General features: G+C 35.7%; 1 protein-coding gene across 1 annotated transcript in view; it reads left to right on the top strand.

Moving 5' to 3' along the window:
• Window positions 1–572: 572 nt before the first annotated feature.
• LOC120339547 (uncharacterized) overlaps window positions 573–21,234 on the top strand; it is a 35,767-nt gene continuing 15,105 nt past the window's right edge. Inside the window, exons 1-12 of the mRNA XM_039407695.2 lie at window positions 573–631; window positions 1,263–1,301; window positions 3,102–3,143; window positions 4,105–4,149; window positions 6,682–6,715; window positions 7,472–7,646; window positions 8,786–8,988; window positions 18,187–18,250; window positions 18,768–18,911; window positions 19,025–19,133; window positions 19,481–19,566; window positions 20,012–20,207. Of these exons, the coding sequence (XP_039263629.2) occupies window positions 1,267–1,301; window positions 3,102–3,143; window positions 4,105–4,149; window positions 6,682–6,715; window positions 7,472–7,646; window positions 8,786–8,988; window positions 18,187–18,250; window positions 18,768–18,911; window positions 19,025–19,133; window positions 19,481–19,566; window positions 20,012–20,207 (1,133 nt within the window). The 5' untranslated portion in view covers window positions 573–631; window positions 1,263–1,266. The remainder of the gene's footprint in view (window positions 632–1,262; window positions 1,302–3,101; window positions 3,144–4,104; window positions 4,150–6,681; window positions 6,716–7,471; window positions 7,647–8,785; window positions 8,989–18,186; window positions 18,251–18,767; window positions 18,912–19,024; window positions 19,134–19,480; window positions 19,567–20,011; window positions 20,208–21,234) is intronic.

Here is a 21,234-nt window from a genome sequence, read left to right as displayed (position 1 = left end):
TCTTCTGCTAGTTTTGCAAAATGAGATTTTCATGCAATTATGCTCGAATCAAGGTCGCACTATCATCTAAAAGGGGACAGAATTTTTGAATTGTATTAGGCTTGTATTAGTAGTATCTACCGCTGACATGAGTAAACTACAACTCGCAGGCCTAATTCGACCCATTGGGCAATTTAATCTGGCCCGCCCTTCATTGCCACAACTAAACTAAAACTAATTTTGATGTTTTAGCCAGAAATAGATCAAGAAATTTGTTGATATTGCGATTAAATTTAGTTTTGGCACGAAGTTTACTGTTTTCCACTTTTGCTTTGTAACACTGTAAATATTGTTTATAAAATGTAACTTTTACATCACACTCACATGGCCCGTCAGTCAAAATGAGCAAAATTTTTGGCCACAGTTTCAAAAACCCCACCCACCTTTGATCTACTGTATATACATCAGTTTTTTCGCGACCCTGGCGTAAGATGTGAAATGACAACAATGTCCTTCCCTTCTTATTTTCTCCTTTACTTAGAATAAATATGACAACTATTCTCATATGAAATTCTTTTTAAAGTAGATATAGGTAGAAATAATATAATTTTCAGAAGATTACACCTTTTGATGCAGTGATCGCATTCCATCCGTAAGTATAGATTGACTTTTATTGCTTATTACAATATTTGGTACTCCCCGAAGTATGTGAACCAAGATGGCGGACACCGGAACGTAGTATGTGTACAAGGTTAGGCCATAATTTAAGGTACAAATACTACGGGAGTCACTTGGCTAGTCCCCAGACTCGTAATAGAACTAAAATAAGGATAATGGGAATAAAATTATGGCCTAACGTTAGCCTGGTACACATACTACGTTCTGGTGTCTGCCATCTTGGTTCACATACTTCGGGAGTACCCAATATATTTATAAACCATTTCTAGTAATAGATTATGTATATGTATTTCAGCAACATTGCAATTACCATAATTGTCTGAACTGATTTTTTCTCTGTCTTCACATCGCTGTTTATGTCTCATCTAGAATTTCATGTTGTTTGAATGTTGAGGGCAGAATATGGAATCTTGTGGTCAAAATAGGATTAACTTAACCTTAACTTCTAAACTTAAATCTGAACAATAAATCCATTTCATATTTTCATTCTGTACAATAATCTGTATAGGCTGCCACAGAAATACAAAAAAAGTACTATTTTTGAGTATTTCATTTTAGAGTTATTTTTTATTATTTTAATAATTTTTACACCTTTTTCCTTGCAGAACAATGGATGAGCTAACAATGGAATTTGAACAAATGAGGTTGTAAGGTTTTTCCCAACATTTTGCTTTAAGAATTTTTTTTAAAGTTCAATTTGTTTGGCCGGAGGATCAACTTAGTGATTTTCAAGTCAATTTTTAGATGGTGTATAGTTAACTACAAACCATTATCTGTTTTGTTTGTTAATATAGAACAGGGGTTCTCAACCTGGGGTTCGGGTTATTTCTAGGGGTACTTGGACGGCAGTCGAGTTTTTGTGTGTTGCTGTTTTTTAATATCTTTTATTACTACCAGAGGAAAATGCGTGTTGATTGAAACTAGATGCCAATTGAAACGTAGTTTTCCCTGATGTTGCGTTTTGTGATTGTGACGCAACAATGTGAAATTCACGGCTCTGCAGGCAAACTGTGAAATCTCAAAAGTGCTGCGAGCATTGGAGAAAGTGATTATGCTTATTAAAACTTTGGAGAGATTTTAAGAATTCATTAGTTAGGCCAGGGGTCTCCAACTCAAATATGTCGCGGGCCACTTTTTGAAATTTATTGACGACGCGTGCCGCAAACTAACAAATTATATACAAAATTGTTATAAAAAATTAACAAAGTAAATCTGAATATATTTGTTGAAATTACCCTTGAATCTTACACCAAGCGAGACATGAAACATATTCGTTTACATGTGTTGGTTATTTGGCAGCGTTTTGTAGAGGTGAGAGACTCGATGTTTGGCCTTATTTTGCGTTGGTTTGCTGGTCTTTAGACAGCATACAAACTCTTGTCCGTTGGTCGTGTGCGAAAGGCTGATTCGTTAACTCTCATTGTTAAAAAATCATTTCACAAGCCTTCATCATACACTCTTCAATAAAGCTTTCCTCAACGAAAGGACGCGACGATTTCGCAATCATCTCTCTTATGGCAAAGCTTGCTTTCATCGAATCTTCACAAGTTTTGTTTATGTCTGAGAAAAATTTCTCTGTTTCATCAGTGAAAATATTATTTGCGATACCTTTTCGTGACGAATTGTTTCAGTATAAACATGGTATTTTTCCCTGTGTAATGATCCATAAGTTTATAAAAATCTAGTTTTGCGTTAACTGCACATATGATTCATAATCAACTAATGATCCACAACTGCACACTTCCATGATCTGACCAAAACTTGTTTATATCTTCATAATGAAAATGCGAAATGAAATGATTGAATTTACAATTTAATTATTACTGTAGCATAAAATATCAATGTGGTAAAGTGGAATAACGGGGGGAATTTTTGTTTTACTTTTAATAGTTTGTTGTACCAGACTCTTGATGTTAAATAACACAATAAAACTCATAGTTGACATCATACTATTTTAGTTTTTTCTGGAAAAATTTCAACCACGACACGGGCCGCAAAAATGCTTTGCGGCCCGCGGGCCACGTGTTGAAGACCCCTGAATTAGGCGGAAGACAAGGGCAATAATATCAACACGAAAATTTAATTTAGTTACACCTGGTCAATAAATTGTTTTTTCAACAAATCGTTATTCAATATATCACAACTTTGTTCCGCGTATGATTACCGGGGGTTCGCATTGATTGTTTCGTGACTCGGGTGGTACTTGGCAGAAAAAAGGTTGAGAACCCCTGATATTGATAAATGATATATCTCATCAGTAAACTGTTGAAACTTCAATTTCCCACTTCAGGTGGTGACATTTTTCATGTGGCATCCATACACTTTCATTCTGTACAATAAACTGTACAAGCAGTCACTGAAACAAAAAAAAGTATTATATTTTAGTATTCCATGCTGAGATGTTTTTAATATTTTAAAACTTATTACATATTTTATCCTTGCAGATTCCATGAAGAGCTAGAATGGGAAGAGCTTGAAAGCCCAAGGTTATAAGATTTTTCCAGTTTTGCTTATGAATTGGGTTTGGGCATTGGATCAACATATAGATTTTGTGTCAATTTTTCAGATGGTGTATAGTAAACTACAATACATTATTGGGCCCTTTCATTAATATTGATCTCCCTGCGCTAAACACATTGCTTACTTACCGTTGTGACACTTATTAGACGTTTTCACACCTTATACAAGGCTCTGTATAAGAATCCAATTAAACATAAAAAGTTTTTATTTTTTAATATGTTTATCATAACTGTGTTTGGGCCATGTTCAATTGATAGAGAAACATAAATTTCTGGTAACTATATTTTAGTAAGCATATTTACTTCAGAACAGTTCTCTTTATTGCTATGTATGATTTCAGATTTTGCATCCTTTTATGATGAGCATGTTCTTGTTTCATACAAGGCAAGCTTCAAACAACAAAAATAAATTCTATCATTAAATTAGTGAAATTTTCTACTCTTTGTGGTTACACTTTGTGTTGAAAAAATAAGGAGAATGGGAATAAAATTATGGCCTAACGTTAGCCTGGTACACATACTATGTTCTGGTGTCTGCCATCTTGGTTCACATACTTTGGGAGTACCCAATATATTTATAAACCATTTCTAGTAATAGATTATGTATATGTATTTCAGCAACATTGCAATTACCATAATTGTCTGAACTGATTTTTTCTCTGTCTTCCCATCGCTGTTTATGTCTCATCTAGAATTTCATGTTGTTTGAATGTTGAGGGCAGAATATGGAATCTTGTGGTCAAAATAAGATTAACTTAACCTTAACTTTTAAACTCAAATCTGAACAACAAACCCATTTTATACTTTCATTACGTATAATAATCTGTACAGGCAGCCACAGAAATACAAAAAAAGTACTATTTTTGAGTATTTCATTTTAGAGTTATTTTTTATTATTTGTATAATTTTTACACCTCTTTCCTTGCAGAACAGAAAAAGAGATAATAAAGAAAGATTTTGAACGCATAATTTTGTAAGGTTTTTCCCAACATTTTGCTTTAAGAATTATTTTTAAAATTTTATTTGTTTGGCCGGAGGATCAATTTAGTGATTTTCAAGTCAATTTTTAGATAGTGTATAGTTAACTACAAACCATTATCTGTTTTGTTTGTTGATATAGAACAGGGGTTCTCAACCTGGGGTTCGGGCTATTTCTAGGGGTACTTTGACGGCAGTCGAGTTTTTGTGTGTTGCTGTTTTTTAATATCTTTTATTACTACCAGAGGAAAATGCGTGTTGATTGAAACTAGATGCCATTTGAAACGTAGTTTTCCCTGATGTTGCGTTTTGTGATTGTGACGCAACAATGTAAAATTCACGGCTCTGCAGGCAAACTGTGAAATCTCAAAAGTGCTGCGAGCATTGGAGAAAGTGATTATGCTTATTAAAACTTTGGAGAGATTTTAAGAATTCATTAGTTAGGCCAGGGGTCTCCAACTCAAATATGTCGCGGGCCACTTTTTGAAATTTATTGACGACGCGTGCCGCAAACTAACAAATTATATACAAAATTGTTATAAAAAATTAAAGTAAATCTGAATATATTTGTTGAAATTACCCTTGAATCTTACACCAAGCGAGACATGAAACATATTCGTTTACATGTGTTGGTTATTTGTCAGCGTTTTGTAGCAGTGAGAGACTCGATGTTTGGCCTTATTTTGCTTTGGTTTGCTGGTCTTTAGAAAGCATACAAACTCTTGTCCGTTGGTCGTGTGCGAAAGGCTGATTCGTTAACTCTCATTGTTAAAAAATTATTTCACAAGCCATCAACATACACTCTTCAATAAAGCTTCCCTCAACGAAAGAATGCGACGATCTCTCTTATGGCAAAGCTTGCTTTCATCGAATCTTCACAAGTTTTGTTAATGTCTGAGAAAAATTTCTCTGTTTCATCAGTGAAAATATTATTTGCGATACCTTTTCGTGATGAATTGTTTCAGTATAAACATGGTATTTACCCCTGTGTAATGATCCATAAGTTTATAATAATCTAGTTTTGCGTTAACTGCACATATTATGACTCATAATCAACTAATGATTCCCAACTGCACACTTCCATGATCTGACCAAAACTTGTTTATATCTTCATAATGAAAATGCGAAATGAAATGATTGAATTTACAATTTAATTATTACTGTAGCATAAAATATCAATGTGGTAAAGTGGAATAACGGGGGGAATTTTTGTTTTACTTTTAATAGTTTGTTGTACCAGACTCTTGATGTTAAATAACACAATAAAACTCATAGTTGACATCATACTATTTTAGTTTTTTCTGGAAAAATTTCAACTACGACACGGGCCGCAAAAATGCTTTGCGGGCCCCCTTGCGGCCCGCGGGCCACGTGTTGAAGACCCCTGAATTAGGCGGAAGACAAGGGCAATAATATCAACACGAAAATTTAATTTAGTTACACCTGGTCAATAAATTGTTGTTTCAACAAATCGTTATTCAATATATCACAACTTTGTTCCGCGTCTGATTACCGGGGGTTCGCATTGATTGTTTCGTGACTCGGGTGGTACTTGGCAGAAAAAAGGTTGAGAACCCCTGATATTGATAAATGATATATCTCATCAGTAAACTGTTGAAACTTCACTTCTCCCACTTCAGGTGGTGACATTTTTCATGTGGCATTCATACACTTTCATTCTGTACAATAAACTGTACAAGCAGTCACATAAGATTTTTCCAGTTTTGCTTATGAATTGGGTTTGAGCATTGGATCAACATTTGGATTTTGTTTCAATTTTTCAGATGGTGTATAGTAAACTACAATACATTATTGGGCTCTTTCATTAATATTGATCTCCCTGCGCTAAACACATTGCTTACTTCCCGTTGTGACACTTATTAGGCGTTTTCACACCTTATACAAGGCTCTGTATAGGAATCCAATTAAACATAAAAAGTTTTTATTTTTTAATATGTTTATCATAACTGTGTTTGGGCCATGTTCAATTGATAGAGAAACATAAATTTCTGGTAACTATATTTTAGTAAGCATATTTACTTCAGAACAGTTCTCTTTATTGCTATGTATGATTTCAGATTTTGCATCCTTTTATGATGAGCATGTTCTTGTTTCATACAAGGCAAGCTTCAAACAACAAAAATAAATTCTATCATTAAATTAGTGAAATTTTCTACTCTTTGTGGTTACACTTATTTTGGAGGCATTTTCACACCCTGTACAAGCAGCTACTCAAACATAAATTGACTATCACTCGACTGTTAAATTGCTATTTTTAAAAAAAATATGTAATAAATATGATTTGTCAATCCATACCGAATTTATTGCTTTCTGTGGGGAATGGGCATTATACACAAACTTGAAGTTCATGCGTAATCTAACCTGAATTATTATAAAAAAAAAATCATTTTTGTAAAAGTATTTAAAAAATTTATGTGTCCTGTTTTCTTGGTCACCCTGTGCATGTTATACATATTACTAATCTATGAATTATTTATTTTTTTTCCATTGAAAAATGTTCTTACAGAAGGGTATATGAAGATTGGGATATTTTTTCTTCTGTAAGTTATTATTTTATGTTGCTCATAACTTGCATAGTAGGCTAAGTATTTTTTGTGGATGTTTAGGTATCACTGTCATTTATAATTTTTTATTGAACTAGGAATCTAGGTTTTATTGGGATTTCAAGATTTTATATTTTATTTACATGTCACTGATTTTACAACAGGGCCTGAGTGATTAAGTTTTTCCCTATTTCACGCCTTTTGCTCAGAACAAGAACCTGTACAAGCAGCTATTGGTATGCAATGAGCTATTTAGGATAGGATGGGATTTACTCATTTATCCCAGGGAGAGGAAAGCTGATATGACCGCTCAACCATATGGCGAACCATGGCCTCTTGTCCGGTTACCATTCCATATCGGGTATGGGATTAGTTAGTTATTTGTTTTCAGAAGCACGGACTTGAGGATGGTGGAGGAGTCCAGCAATCCTTCCTCACTTTATTGGAAGGAATTTCATTCCGGCCATAAGTATGAGGCTTGGGATATGTTATCACTGTACCAAAGTAAACTGGTAACTTCCTTGAGTTATGGATTATCTTAAGCCGGTTTATCAATCAAAGCTAAAAATTTGAGAATGACATTTTGTCTTGAAAAAAATATTTTGAGAGGTTTTCTGAGAGCACTAGTGTTTACTTGAAAGTTTATATATTTCAATTGCCTGACATTTTAAGATTTTTTGACATTTAATTAACTAATCAACTGGCAATTAATTGGTGCATGCCAGTATAAAGATTACGAACATGCCTTTCCAGTTGAAAGCAGTATTTCCAGCCAGCCATTTTGACACATCACAAGCTTGTCCAGATATGTCAGACCTACAGTCTCGAAAAAGTTCTTATGAAGGGGCGATTATCAATACATCGCCGTCAAGATTATCGCAAGCTGGTTTTTATCGACCGGTGGATTCTGAAGTCAGGAAAAGAGGAGGTTGTATTGTTTGTATAAAATAGACATAGTGAATCTTTTTTAACTCTTTTGTTCCGTATAACTTATATATTCGTATTACCATCCTTGGTCATAATAGTTATTTTCGGACTATTTTACGTTTATGTTCATGTTTTGTGAAGTATTCCGCACTAACTAAATCATTTTGAGCATCCAACTATGATCCGTGCTTGATCTGTCAACATTTTGTTTTTTTGTAAATTTTTTATTTTACTACTAAGTGAATTTTATTTGTGTAGGCATTTCAAAGCTTAGAGATACACGAAAGTATTTGTCATTACTTCAAAAATAAGTCATTTGAACGAGCGGGAAACAATTTCGCGCACATAATAAACAAACAAAGATTCCAGACAACTATCGTGGACATGCTCTCACATATCATTGATTATTTCGCGTTTCGCTTCGCTTGCGAAGCTGAGTCTGGTTTTTCTGCAAAGGTGACGTAACCCTCTTTCAGAAGAGCGCTTGGAATTTCGTTTCTTTGTAACACGTGTTCATCGAAGCGATAAGAGTGTGAAACGTTCTCTCAAAATTTTTTGAAATTTCTCTCTTTTACACGCGTAGGGTCGAACAGTTTCGCCTACGTCATTTGGGCGCGTTTTAGTAGGAAGACGCGAAAATAAGCTTTTTAAAGAGATATTGGGGGTGTTCCTTGTACGTTTGGTTAACTGGTAATTGTTATAAAATGGTACATAAAGTCGATTGTATACAGCGGAAAAAAAGGGTTAAAATCTCTATCTTGAAAATATCTAAGACAAGTCAAATACTCAGATGAATTTGAAATAAATTATGTATTCAGTATTGCAAATTCATTATGCCAGGAATGATTTAGAAAATTCAATACCACATCAGACATTTGACTACAAAACACAGGCAGACTTAAGGATACTCCCAAAGTGTGTGAACCAAGATGGCGGACACCGGAACGTAGTATGTGTACCAGGTTAGAGTCAGGCCATAATTTCAGGTGCAAATACTATGGGAGTCACTTCGCTAGTCTCCGAACTCGTAATAGACCTAAAATTGGAATAAAATTATGGCCTAACCTTAACCTCGTACAAGGAGTAAATATTTGTGTATGTGTGAAAATCTTTACTATTTCTATTAAATTATTTACACAGGAGGGAAGGACTATGTTGAATGCTTCTGTTGCGGAGGAGGCTTGCGGGATTGGAATTCTCGTGATGACCCGTGGATTGAACATGCAAAGTATTTTCCCACTTGCAAATTTTTGCTGAGAGAGAAAGGACATAAGTTTGTTATGAAGATTTTATGTCAATATCCTACATTTTCGGGTCCTCTTGGTCTGCAATCACATTTTATGGTAAGCTGTACTAGATTTTTTCGAAGTTCTCATTTTGAGGGTGTTATGGTCGAATTAACCAGGGCTGGGGAACTTGGAGCCGTGATGCTGTGACATTTTGTTGAAGCTGTAATCAAGCTTACCATAATAAATAATAATAAATAGAGCATGGCTACCAAAAATTTTAGTGTCTTTTGACCATCTATTATTTTTTCCTGTGTATTTATTTTTTTAAAATGCTTACTCATGTCTTTCACTCTGAAGAAGGTATTTTACAAGTTCACACTGATATCTCACAATATGTTAGGGGCGCTCCAGAAGTGTGTGTATCAGGAGTATGTGTATCAGGTTAGGGTTAGACCATAATTTCAGGTATAAATATTACAGGAGTCACTTGGCTAGTCCCCGAACTCGTAATAGAACTAAAATAAGGAAAATTGGAATAAAATTATGGCCCAACTCTAACCTGGTACACATACTACCTTCCTGTGTCATCTTGGTTCGCATATTGCAAGAGTACCTATTATTGCGAAACTGCGTTCAGGCTGATGTTTCATGGTGGTGGTCAGTGTTAACTCTAAGCGAATTATGAGTGCGAAAGTGCTTCGCAGTCGAAAAAAAAAGTGCGAAAGTGCTTTTGCCAATTTTAACAAGTTAAGTGCCCTAGACTTTCATATAACCCATTTAAAACGGCATAGATACTGTAAATAGCCCTAAACTAAGGCACACAAATAATTGACAACCTCGAGTTGCAACAAGAAATTCTATATTCCCCACTCTCGCCAAAAACACCTTTTCCCATACAGTGCTGCATTGCAAGAAAAACGTTTTAACTCAAGAGAATAAAAGAAACAAAGAAATTGAGCAAGACTGGTATTGCATCATCATTGGCAAGGCGCCAACCTTTTTCTTAGTGTCTCTCCTTTTACTAAATAGGAGAGAACTTATTTCTTTAACATGTTATAAACAAGCTTGGACTTGCAAAGTGATGTGCAATTAAGTATGGCCCTGGAAAGTTATTTATAAGTGATAACACATTAACATATTCCCCAGTTTTTCTTTTTAAATTAAAATTGACCACTACATAAAATGTCCACAAGTTTTGATGATGATACTCCACTCTTTGTTAGGGTATCTGCCAGCTGTAGTTTTCCTTCAACCCAGTAAACATTTGAAACCTCCTTGTTTTTGATCATTTCTTTCACAATTGCAATATCCACTCGTAGTCTCTTATCTTGAACCTGTTTATTTGATTTAATCGCCTCGTATAAAGAAAGATTGTCAATCACCAATTCGATAGGTAGCTTTTCATCATTGATGTCACCATTCCAAATTTCAGCAAACAATGAAGCCACAAACGCTGCTGTGTCAATGCCATTTGATAATGCCAAAGTTTCAGCTGCTAAAGAGCTCTTGACAACTCGACGGATGCGTTTTGATTCCCAGCTTAGTAAATTGCAGTATCCACTTTCTCCTACCAGAAATACAAGACTTCCAGATTGGCTGCCTCCATCATTCAGACTTGCAAATGATGCATCAGTGTAACAGACAAGATTTAGATTTTCATTCGGTCCTAGATTTTGAAATTTCAAGCTGAATGGGTTTGACTTCAATTTGCGCAAGACTTTGTTTGCAAGAAACAAATCTCTCACAGTCGCATTTTTGAAATTGGTTGCCAGAATACATACATCATATGCAATGTCCGGTCTTGTTTGGCCACTGACCCATAAAAATTGTCCAATTTTTGATCTCAATTCATCTCGCTCTTTGATTGTAACTGAATCATCACTATTTCGCCCAGAATGTATCTTTATCGGAGTCAAATTTGAAATATATTCGGTTTGATTGAGCAAAACTTCATTTTTGTCATGGTCAATCTCAATTCCAATATACTTGAAGCTTTTAGATTCTTCATTCCCAATTTTGAATGTCTCGCGCAGCTTGGGTAGCACACTCTGTTGAAATTTTACTGTTCCGGCCCATAGAAAGTCGTCAACATGAACTGCAATTATTCCCTGCAATGATTTTGCTTCATGCCAGCAGAACACTGCAGGATCATTCTTTGTCATTTTCCCTTTATTTTCCAACATAAAACGCTTTACCCTACCATACCACTGCAGGGAAGCATCTGTAAGGCCGTAGACACACTTTTTGAGTCTCCAAATTTTTCCTGGCATACATTTAGCTTCTCTAGGAGGAATGAGGTATACATTCCGCTGCAGTTTCTCTCCTTGCAGAAAGGCAGTTTTTATATCTATGCTCTGCAATCTCCAACCTTTTTGAGCTGTGATGGCAATCACAGTACGCAAAGCATCTTTGCTGCAAGTGGGTGAATCTTTCTCCACATTATCAATGTCGGGATCCTCAAAACCACGAGCTACAAGTCTTGCTTTTGGTAATATTCCTTTGTCTGTATTCTTTAGGGAACACACCCACTTCACAGATATGCATTTTTGGCCTTCATTTGCACACTCATCAAACACATCATTTTCTTGCCAGCTTTGCAGTTCTTTTGCTTTAGCTTCATCAAAATCAATATCTTCCGTGACGAATACATGACTTTCTTTTCTGACATTATTTAGAACCATGGATTCTTGTTGAGGTGGTATCACTTGCAGTTCTTGAACCTGATCAAAATCAACACAGTGCTTCACACCAGAAAGATGTGAAGGTGATTTATATTCAACATTAAAACAATTCCGATATTTGCCAGTTGCCTTTCCTGCCCTGTTTAAGATTTCTGCTTCACACAAAATTCCATCATTTTTAAATGTAACCATTTGATTCTTCTTGAGAACCATGTTGTGGACCTGATCATAGCTTGGTTCTTCATTACAACTCTGGCAAGGAATATGAGCTTGTTCTTCAGATGAATCCGGATGCCTTTCTTGCATTGTTTCAGGCAAAGCTGTTTCCTCAACTTGTGAAATTTCAGTTTTTTCATAATCAGTATCATTTGAAATCTCGCTCTGTTGTTCGTCAATTTGACGGGAGACATGATTGAGCGAGTTGTTGTTCTGCTTCAATTTCTGGACTCTGCTTGTATGTGCCCTTATGAGTTGTCCACCATGCCGCAAGAATACCAACACACCATCTTTTCCTAAAACTCGTCCTGGTCCCTTCCATTCATTGCTGTCATTCCTTTTATAGTAGACATCTTCCCCAATTTCAAAATTGCCACTATATGGTCGTGTGTTGCTTCGCAATGCCCTTCTTATTCTTTGTGACGATTCTGCCTCGATGAATGCTTTTCTTGAGGCATGCAATGTGTTGATATGTTCACCAACTTTTTCACTGATTGTTTTTCCTTCCAGGGCAGGTAGATCATCTTTCATCACAGATGGCAGGTTTATATTTCTTCCAAACATAATCTGGGTTGGACTGAATCCACTGTTGTTAACCAGTGAATTCTTTGCACAAACTGACCAAGCAAGTGCTGTCTCCCAGTTGCATTGAACATCTTTCTTGATCTTTATAAGAATATTTGTGAGTATTTGATTATGACGCTCACACACACCATTTGACCATGGTGAATAGGCGGGTGTTGTCTTTACAGAGATGTTGAAGTTTTCGCACATATCACGAAATTCCTCATTATTAAATTCTCCACCGTTGTCGGAAATTACCCTGCGTGGTGCACCAAAAATGCTCACCCAGAACTGCAAAAACTTTTGAATGATTATTTTTGGTGATTATGAGTGAATCAATGCAGCGTTACTATATCTAGAAAACTCATCAATGACATGTAAATACAAAAGGCTTGGTCCAAGCTGATGCAAATCAAGAGCCACAGTTTCGTTTACTTCATTAGATCGAGGCAAACCGACCACTGGTCTAGGAGGTGCTCTTTTATGCAACAAACAAATTTCGCATTCATTTGTCACCTCTCGAATGATTGATGTTATGTCAGAACTCAAGCTCTTGTTTCCAGTCTTAATTAGTCGAATCAGATTATCTTCAGAAGCATGGCCGAATTGTTTGTGTAATTTCAAAATTTCTTTTCTCATTTCTTTATCGGACTTTGTATAAATTGATGAAGTGAACACATCTTTTCTGTCTCTTTGTTGAATCTTTGAAGCCTGACAAGGATGTATATCAATACAATAATGTCCATTTGTGGTAAACTGGAGCTCAACAGGCTTTCCCAGCATAATTGCTTCATCATTTTCAAGATTAATTGTTGTCCCTGCTTTTTTCAGTGTTGACTTACTTAACAGCAGAGGCAATTTATCTTTCACCATGTCAGCCTTAATGTAGCATAACGCACCTGAAATGATAGCTGGAAGCATAACACTCTTGGTGGAAGTTACTTCTCTCCCATCTCCGAACTTGAAACCAGTTCCACCCTTCTGGATCTTGACAGACTTCTTGAAGTTGTCATCCAATTTGTCAACATAGTCACTGAACCAGCTCTCACCACAGACAGTCTTTGTGCATGCAGTATCGAGAATAGCACAACCAGATGTTTCTGTAACATAAATTTCATTGTCTTGACATTCGGTAAGAAAAATAGCATTCACAAACTCCATCGGATTTTCAACAACTTCTTCATCACTATCTGGTTGACATTTTGAAGGGCGAGGATCATCGATTCCTTCGGCTACATGTACGCTTTTGTGCCTGGGGTTATGAGGACATTTGTCAGCCCAGTGCATTTTTGAGTCGCACACAGCGCATCTGGATATCTCTCCAAGTTTATTCTTTGGATTGTACTGTTTATTTTTCATGTCAGGTTTGAAAAACTGTCTTTGGCCGAAATACTTTCTGTTTGCATAATATGCCTCTGCCTTTATGTTGATTGCCTTCGCATTTTCATCATCATTTTCATTTCCAAGAGGTTTGCTTGGAAAAATCCTTTTTAGAGCTGACTTCATTGTATCGTATTTCATATCGCTCGCAAGAGTGAATGCAAGCTGTCTTTCTGAAGATTGAATTTTTGCTGCATCGATAAGTTTAAAAGCCAAAATTGAATCTGGGAGTTCCATCTTATGTTCACTCATTTTGTGGTATCGATGTTCAAATTCAACAATGAAATCGTTCATTCCCACATCGCACAATTTTTCAAAACAGTTAAACCTTGCATAAGCTTCATAAGCATCATCAACCTGGTCTTTCTTAAAAACCGTATCCAACTTATTAAGCAAAGTCTTCATGCCATTTTCTGTATGTAGCTGATCAGCATTAAACTCAGAAGCAGCTTTTTCAGCTCTATTATTGCCCTCAAATGCAGTCAGAAGCACAATTATAGCTTGCTCCTTTTTGGCATATCCGGTTACAAGAGTCCACATTTCAAGTTTATTCTTCCAATTTGCATAAGATATTCCATCATGGAATTTTGGAGGATTTTGTCTTGTACTCACATTTTGAATTGAACTAGGTACACTCACACTTGAGCTAGGATTTCCACTTGGACTGTCAGTAGACATCTTATATAATATATATTCTTCAGCAAAATATTAAAAGCAGGGAACCATCCTCTGCTACCATGTAAATAGCCCTAAACTAAGGCACACAAATAATTGACAACCTCGAGTTGCAACAAGAAATTCTATATTCCCCACTCTCGCCAAAAACACCTTTTCCCATACAGTGCTGCATTGCAAGAAAAACGTTTTAAGAAACAAAGAAATTGAGCAAGACTGGTATTGCATCATCATTAGCAAGGCGCCAACCTTTTTCTTAGTGTCTCTCCTTTTACTAAATAGGAGAGAACTTATTTCTTTAACATGTTATAAACAAGCTTGGACTTGCAAAGTGATGTGCAATTAAGTATGGCCCTGGAAAGTTATTTATAAGTGATAACACATTAACAGATACTCGAAAAAGCACACCTCCGGTTAATATTATGAATTAAAGAGAAGCCTTTCCGTTAACTGAGTTCCTTTTAAGCGAATTCATGTTTAATTAAAACAAGCGAATTCATCGGCAACGAAAGGACATCTGCTAACACCTGCCGCGGACAAAACTTTCATGCAATGTATCACCATGTCAGTTGCTTACTCGCGTGAACAGCAAAGGCTTTCACATTTGTGTTACTCCTTCCATCTAACAGACAACGATTGATACATGCAGGCTGGAAACCATATTAGTTACAGGGTGGATCATTTGTACAAATCCTGTGCAAAATAAATCCGCGATATTCAATCGTTCATATGCACTAATCTCACATTAATAGTAATTGCTACCCAAGTTTGTAAAGTTTAGAAACCAACAAACAGAAAATAACTTATCCTAAAACACAATTAAAATACAGTTGGCAATAAATTGCGCCAAGACGATGCCATACAGAACAAAAAGATTTGGTCACGAGAATTACATTAGATGACTGCAAAACGACGTTGCTTTTTAAGCAGAATGTAAAATATTAAAATCAAAAAACGGGAGTTACGACACCCTTAACACATCGTGTGTATTAAACTTCCCTGGTAAGTACTTTGGTAGGTACTATACACCTGTTGGAGTATTTCGGACAATTTCGAATTTAAAATAAATGAAAACCCGACATATAATAAAGACGCAAAAGTAAAATGAACATTTATTGAAAAAGTTATTATTTAAGAAAGACAACATGATCGTACAATTCCGCCAAAACCTCGATGTTCGCAAGTGAGATGATAAATAAATACTTCTCTGTATTCGATCAATTAACTTCAGCGTATCGTTGTTCTGCCAACAAACAGCCGGGTGCAAAATATTTCCGTCCTGTGATATGCTCACAATATTCTCGATATTAATATCATACCCTTGCGTATGTACTTTCTATTAGCTCTTTAGTGATCCCTTCCATCCTTGGCCAAGTCATGTTTCGAATATGTGAACATTTTATTCGACCATACATGGCCGGCGGGATGTTAAAATTGTAAACAAGAGAGAGGTAAAATCAATCGCGAATTTCGTTATAACGGCTCGTTTACGAATTGTTGCGCCCGTTATCGTCGAAAATGATTACATTTGTTGTATTTTGAGGCATTTAAGCAGTAATAATCAGAGCATGACATCATCAAAATCGTCAAGTGAGATCTTGAAATTGCAAATTCCGTAAATAAAATAGTGAATTACCCTGTAACGAATTCAGCTATAATAACTGTCGTGGTATTGTTTTGTTGAAAATTATTATTAATGTGAGAGCGCCAAAAACATACAGTCCATACCGATGCAACTGCAATTTATATGGCCGTACTTGGTGTGGCGCGTTTATTAATAGTGTAAAATAAATTAAACGAATATCAATTATAACCAAGCCTGTCAGCGTGTTTATTTTCTGTGGGCAAGAATCGTAAAATACCATCTTGAGACAAATTCACTTCTATTGCGAAATCTTAATAAAAATAAAATATGATTTAAATTAATCGCAAAAATGTTTTATTTTAAATGTAACAAAACACATTTTTGCGATATAACCTTGTATTTTCGAAAACGGGTGTCCTGAAAAGTAAAATATGATCTAAATTAATCGCAAAAATATTTTATTTTAAATGTAACAAAACACATTTTCGCGATATAACCTTGTATTTTCGGAAACGGGTGTCGTGAAAAGTAAAATATGAAATAAATTAATCGCAAAAATGTTTTATTTTAAATGTAACAAAACACATTTTCGCGACATTATCAAAATCGTCAAGAAACTGGTGAATTTGCAAATTCCATAAATAAAATTGTGAATTGCTGGGTAACATTTTAGCTATAATTATCACTGGGGTATTGTTTTGTTGAAAAAACGTTGAAACTTGAGGGAATTGCGGTAGTTATAATTAGCGCCTGACCTCTATTAGGCACAAAAGCACTCGAGCCCAATCTTTTTAGCATTAAGTCGCATACGTAAAATATCCTCCTATAAAAGAAGTGCTGTTCATTAATGTCATCTCGTCTTATGACCACGCAGAAATGCCTTTATTGCCGAATTATTCAATCACTATTTTAAATCAACATTCAGGATTGCGAAGTTTATCACCATAGAAAATCATGAGAAAGTTAATTATCGTCTTAATAAATATCTGCATCACCGTATCTACAATAATATTACCATTCGCATAAAATTGGGACGGTAAATTTACAAATCTTGATAGGTAGTATTAAAGCCAACGCGAATGTTAATTTGGGTCCTCAATGTCCTCAACAGCTGTTGCCGATGTGAACGAACGGGTAAACCCGAAATATAAAACTTCGATGTCCGCCGACCCGCAAGAATTCATATTTGTAAAAAAGAGAGGGCGGGAATATAGATTACCAAAACCTGGATATCGCCGCCATAACGATCGGTGGCAAGAACAATTAGCGATTACAACGGAATTAACCAGTAAAAAGGCTTTGTTTCCAATTTTTTGATGTTTCCACCGGCGTTCCAAAAATATTTGTTATTCGGTACTCGTTAAAAAAATTCGATTTAAAAAAATATTGAATTTTGCCCACCCGTACTCGCATATCAATGAGAAATAGTTGTGTAAATATCGCAAAATTCCGGAAACTGCCACGTGCTTTCAACATTGTGATTACAATAAAATGGCACTTAATGGTATTTTGTGAATTTGGTGATTTTGCAAATCTGTGACATGCTGCTAAAAGTTTCGTCTGATTTGAAAATGGTGCACAATTGGTCACAATTCATCCAAAGTGACTATAACACTTTACTAACAATTTTATAGTGACTTTGAATTCATCGATATCATTGATAGTCACATGACCACTGCGTCGTATTCCAACATTTGGTTTCAAAGACGCCGGGAGCGTTTTTGCGGGAGAAGCGGAATCGGTGTGCTTGTATAATAATCATATTATAAACAAGAATTTTGCCGTTAATGCAAAAGCTTTATCTCCTATGTCTGCATCTCATAGGTTAGAATTCCGGTAAATATCGTTATGATATGCAGAATTGAGTTACAAAAGTACTAGTATGTTACTTATTTGGCAATTTAATACTCATACAAAAATATTAGTCAACTTTGAATTTTTATTCCATTCAAAATCGGAAAAAAGTGCTATTTCTCTTCAAAATCGGAAAAAAGTGCTATTTCGCAGTCCCTAAAAAAAGTTGCGAAAGTGCTTCCCAATTTTCGCAAAAAAGTGCGCTAATAGTGGTGGTGGTCATACCAAAAAATCGTTATGGTTATGGAGCCAGAGCTAAAGTTGGAATAATAAAGCTTTGCAGTTGAAGCTACTGTTTTAATTCATAATTGATTTCATAATTAAAATATTAATCTGATTGAATATATTATTTTTCAGATTTCTGATATTTCTTCGTCGAGTTTCCCAAATCAATGTGTTCCCAAATCAATGAGTTCTTCAAGTATGTCGTTAAATAACAAACCGTTATTATTGATTCATTTGTTTACGAGACTTCAAGCTCAATTGTTATGTAAACGCTCACCTGTTGATGCAAAGTATATGGCACACCCTTGAAATCACACTCCTTATTACGCTGCTTATTTTTTAATCCCTTAGGGCAGTGATTCTCAACCTTTCATGTCTCATGGACCCCTTCCGGAGATTTCTAGCACTCATACCTCATACTCATAGCACTCATACTCAAAGTTGTGTAATAGAACTGGAACATAAGAGCAAGGGGGTATTTTCACTTGGCTAACACAAACAGTCCCCGAATTCGTAATGCTTCTAAGATAAGCAAAATAGGAATTAAATTAGGGCCTAACCCTAACCTAGTAAACATACTACAGGAGTACCCAAATTATACTGGTATAAAATGCATATTTATTATGGCGGTTATCGGACTCAAGTTCGAATCTTGACTTCAAGTACAAATTTCTGTTCATTTTGTTGCTAACTAACTAATAACCTATTAACAGGTACGCTTATTGACCGTGGAAAGGCCTGTGAAATGAACCAGTCTGAACCAAACTTCATGGGAAATGGAGATTTTGAAGAAGAAAATAAATTGAGTTTTGCTGGGGGAGGGAAAAGGATGAAATCTGATGATCAGATGAGAGGAGGTGGTTATTACCAATTTGCAACGTCTTAAAAATATATCAATCATTTTATTGTTATGCTGATTATGGAGTCGAAATAAACATTTTACTCATACTTATATTACTTATTCTCACAGGTGGGAATGAAAATGTACAAACGGCAAAAAGAGGGTGTGGAGGGTGGAGTAGAGATTGCATTGGTCAACCTACCGAGTGGAATCTGCCGTTTCTGCAAGAAGGACAAAGGTATTATGAATTTTTATAGCAGTGTTTTCATATGTTTGCATGTGTAATATTGGTGAACAGGCAAATGCATTTTTATGTGTTTTGAATATGTTTATGTTTGCAAAAATATTTTACCAATAACAAACAATCATTTCTACACCTATCACAACTTGTATTTCACCAGAAATTAATTGAAGTTGCACTAATGATGGGAAAGCTGCACCGTTTGCACTGGAGTATTTAAAATAGGGGTTCAATCCAAGAGGAGTCCCAACTATGGGATACACGACATAGAGCATGTTCTAATAATTGAATTTAAATGCACTTATTATTTTGTGAAACTGCTGCATTTTAAAATTGTCTTTCAGGGGGTGTAGACCAGAAAATCAAACAACAACCCGGAACAGAATCACTCGGATAAATGATTCTTTTACCGACGACAGCTTCTTGTCTGGTAAGAACTGATTGTGTAGGTCAGGGATGGCAATCTGCTGACTCATCATAATTTTGGATTTGCAAAAACGTTTCGATGATAAAACAATTGTATATGAGGCCTGATTTAATTTATTCTAACATAAGGGAGCTACTATGGTAGTTCATTTTTTTGGAATATACATTATTGTGCTGTCCAAGTCTTGCAGAGAGTTTATCATATTTTTCAATTTGCAAAAAAACGTTTCAATGATAAAAAAAAATGGATAAAAATACGGATTTAATTCATTCCAACAAGGGAACTACTACAGTAGAATGATTTTGGAAAAATCAATTCTTAGTAGTAATGCAACCTGGGAACATAATAATAATATTATACTTCTTTTTATTCTTTCTTATTCTATTTTATTCTTCTCTACCCATATAAATTTAATTTAAATACACATTACTTTATCACTGTATCAAAGGTTCATACAACATCCAGAGCAATAGAAGACAGACATTTACGAGTTATCCAACGGATTGTCCCATTTTGCCTGATGTTTTAGCGAAAGCTGGCTTTGTTTACACTGGTTCCGACGATCAAGTTAAATGTTATTACTGCCGAAGAATTGTTGAACATTGGGGACCGAATGAAGACCCTTCAGAGGAGATATGGCACAGGTATGATGTTTTTACAGTGAGTTCCAGTGTACACTAAAATGAGACGAGGCACCCATGCACTCATGATTTTTTTAGAGTGAACACTGCTGAACACATAGATATATTGCCGACGTAATTTTTCACAGACTGAGTGGGGTGGTGGTCTTGAACCCCTATAAAGTTCACGGTACTCCCAAAGTATGTGAACCAGAATGGCAGACACCGGAACGTAGTATGTGTACCAGGTTAGGGTTAGACCATAATTTCAGGTACAAATACTACGGGAGTCACTTGGCTAGTCTCTGAACTCATAACAGAACTAAAAGAAGGAAAATTTGAATAAAATTATGGCCTAACCCTAACCCAGTACACAAACTACGTTCCGGTGTCCGCCATCTTGGTTCACATACTTCGGGAGTACCTAACACACATAGATAGTGTCACATTATTTAACCTAAATATCATTAATTCCAATCAGTTTTCTGATGGAGTGAGTCTGAGTAATTCCGTAATAGACTATTATTAACGTCCTTGGCTCTGATTAATTTGTAATAATTGCCAAACAATTTATGAGGAGCTCTTCACAGTGTGCCTTGTTGACAGTGAAAACCATGATTGAGCAGCGGGTAGGAAAAAATACCCTGAACAATGCTTCACATAAACAGTCACTGATAAATAAAGGACGACCAGAGTCTTACTAATCTGGCCCAAGTGGGCCACAGAGCAGTCGGTGTGGGGCACAATACTAGGTGCAAGATTTCGATTTCAATGCAATTTCATTTGCATGAATTGTTATGATCTTGCCCACCTTATTTTGGATATTTACTTTTCCTCATTTTGGATATTTACTTTCCAGTCACGCGTAGGGCTGTCTAAGCGAACCAAATATTCGAAATCGAGTCGAATCACAAATTATTCGAATCGTTTTTCGGCTAATTTTCGAATCGCTAAAGCAAGTGGCGGCGCTTCGAGCTCAGACTACTCTCTTTCTACAGGCTTTACATGTCCTGTTGAAACGGAATCCATTAGAGTTGAGATTGCAATTTTT

This window comes from Styela clava, chromosome 9 (genome assembly GCF_964204865.1).
Source record: "Styela clava chromosome 9, kaStyClav1.hap1.2, whole genome shotgun sequence".
NCBI classification, from domain to species: Eukaryota; Metazoa; Chordata; class Ascidiacea; order Stolidobranchia; family Styelidae; genus Styela; species Styela clava.
Note: the sequence above shows the minus strand (reverse complement) of the source record. Positions and strands in the feature narration are given on the sequence as shown.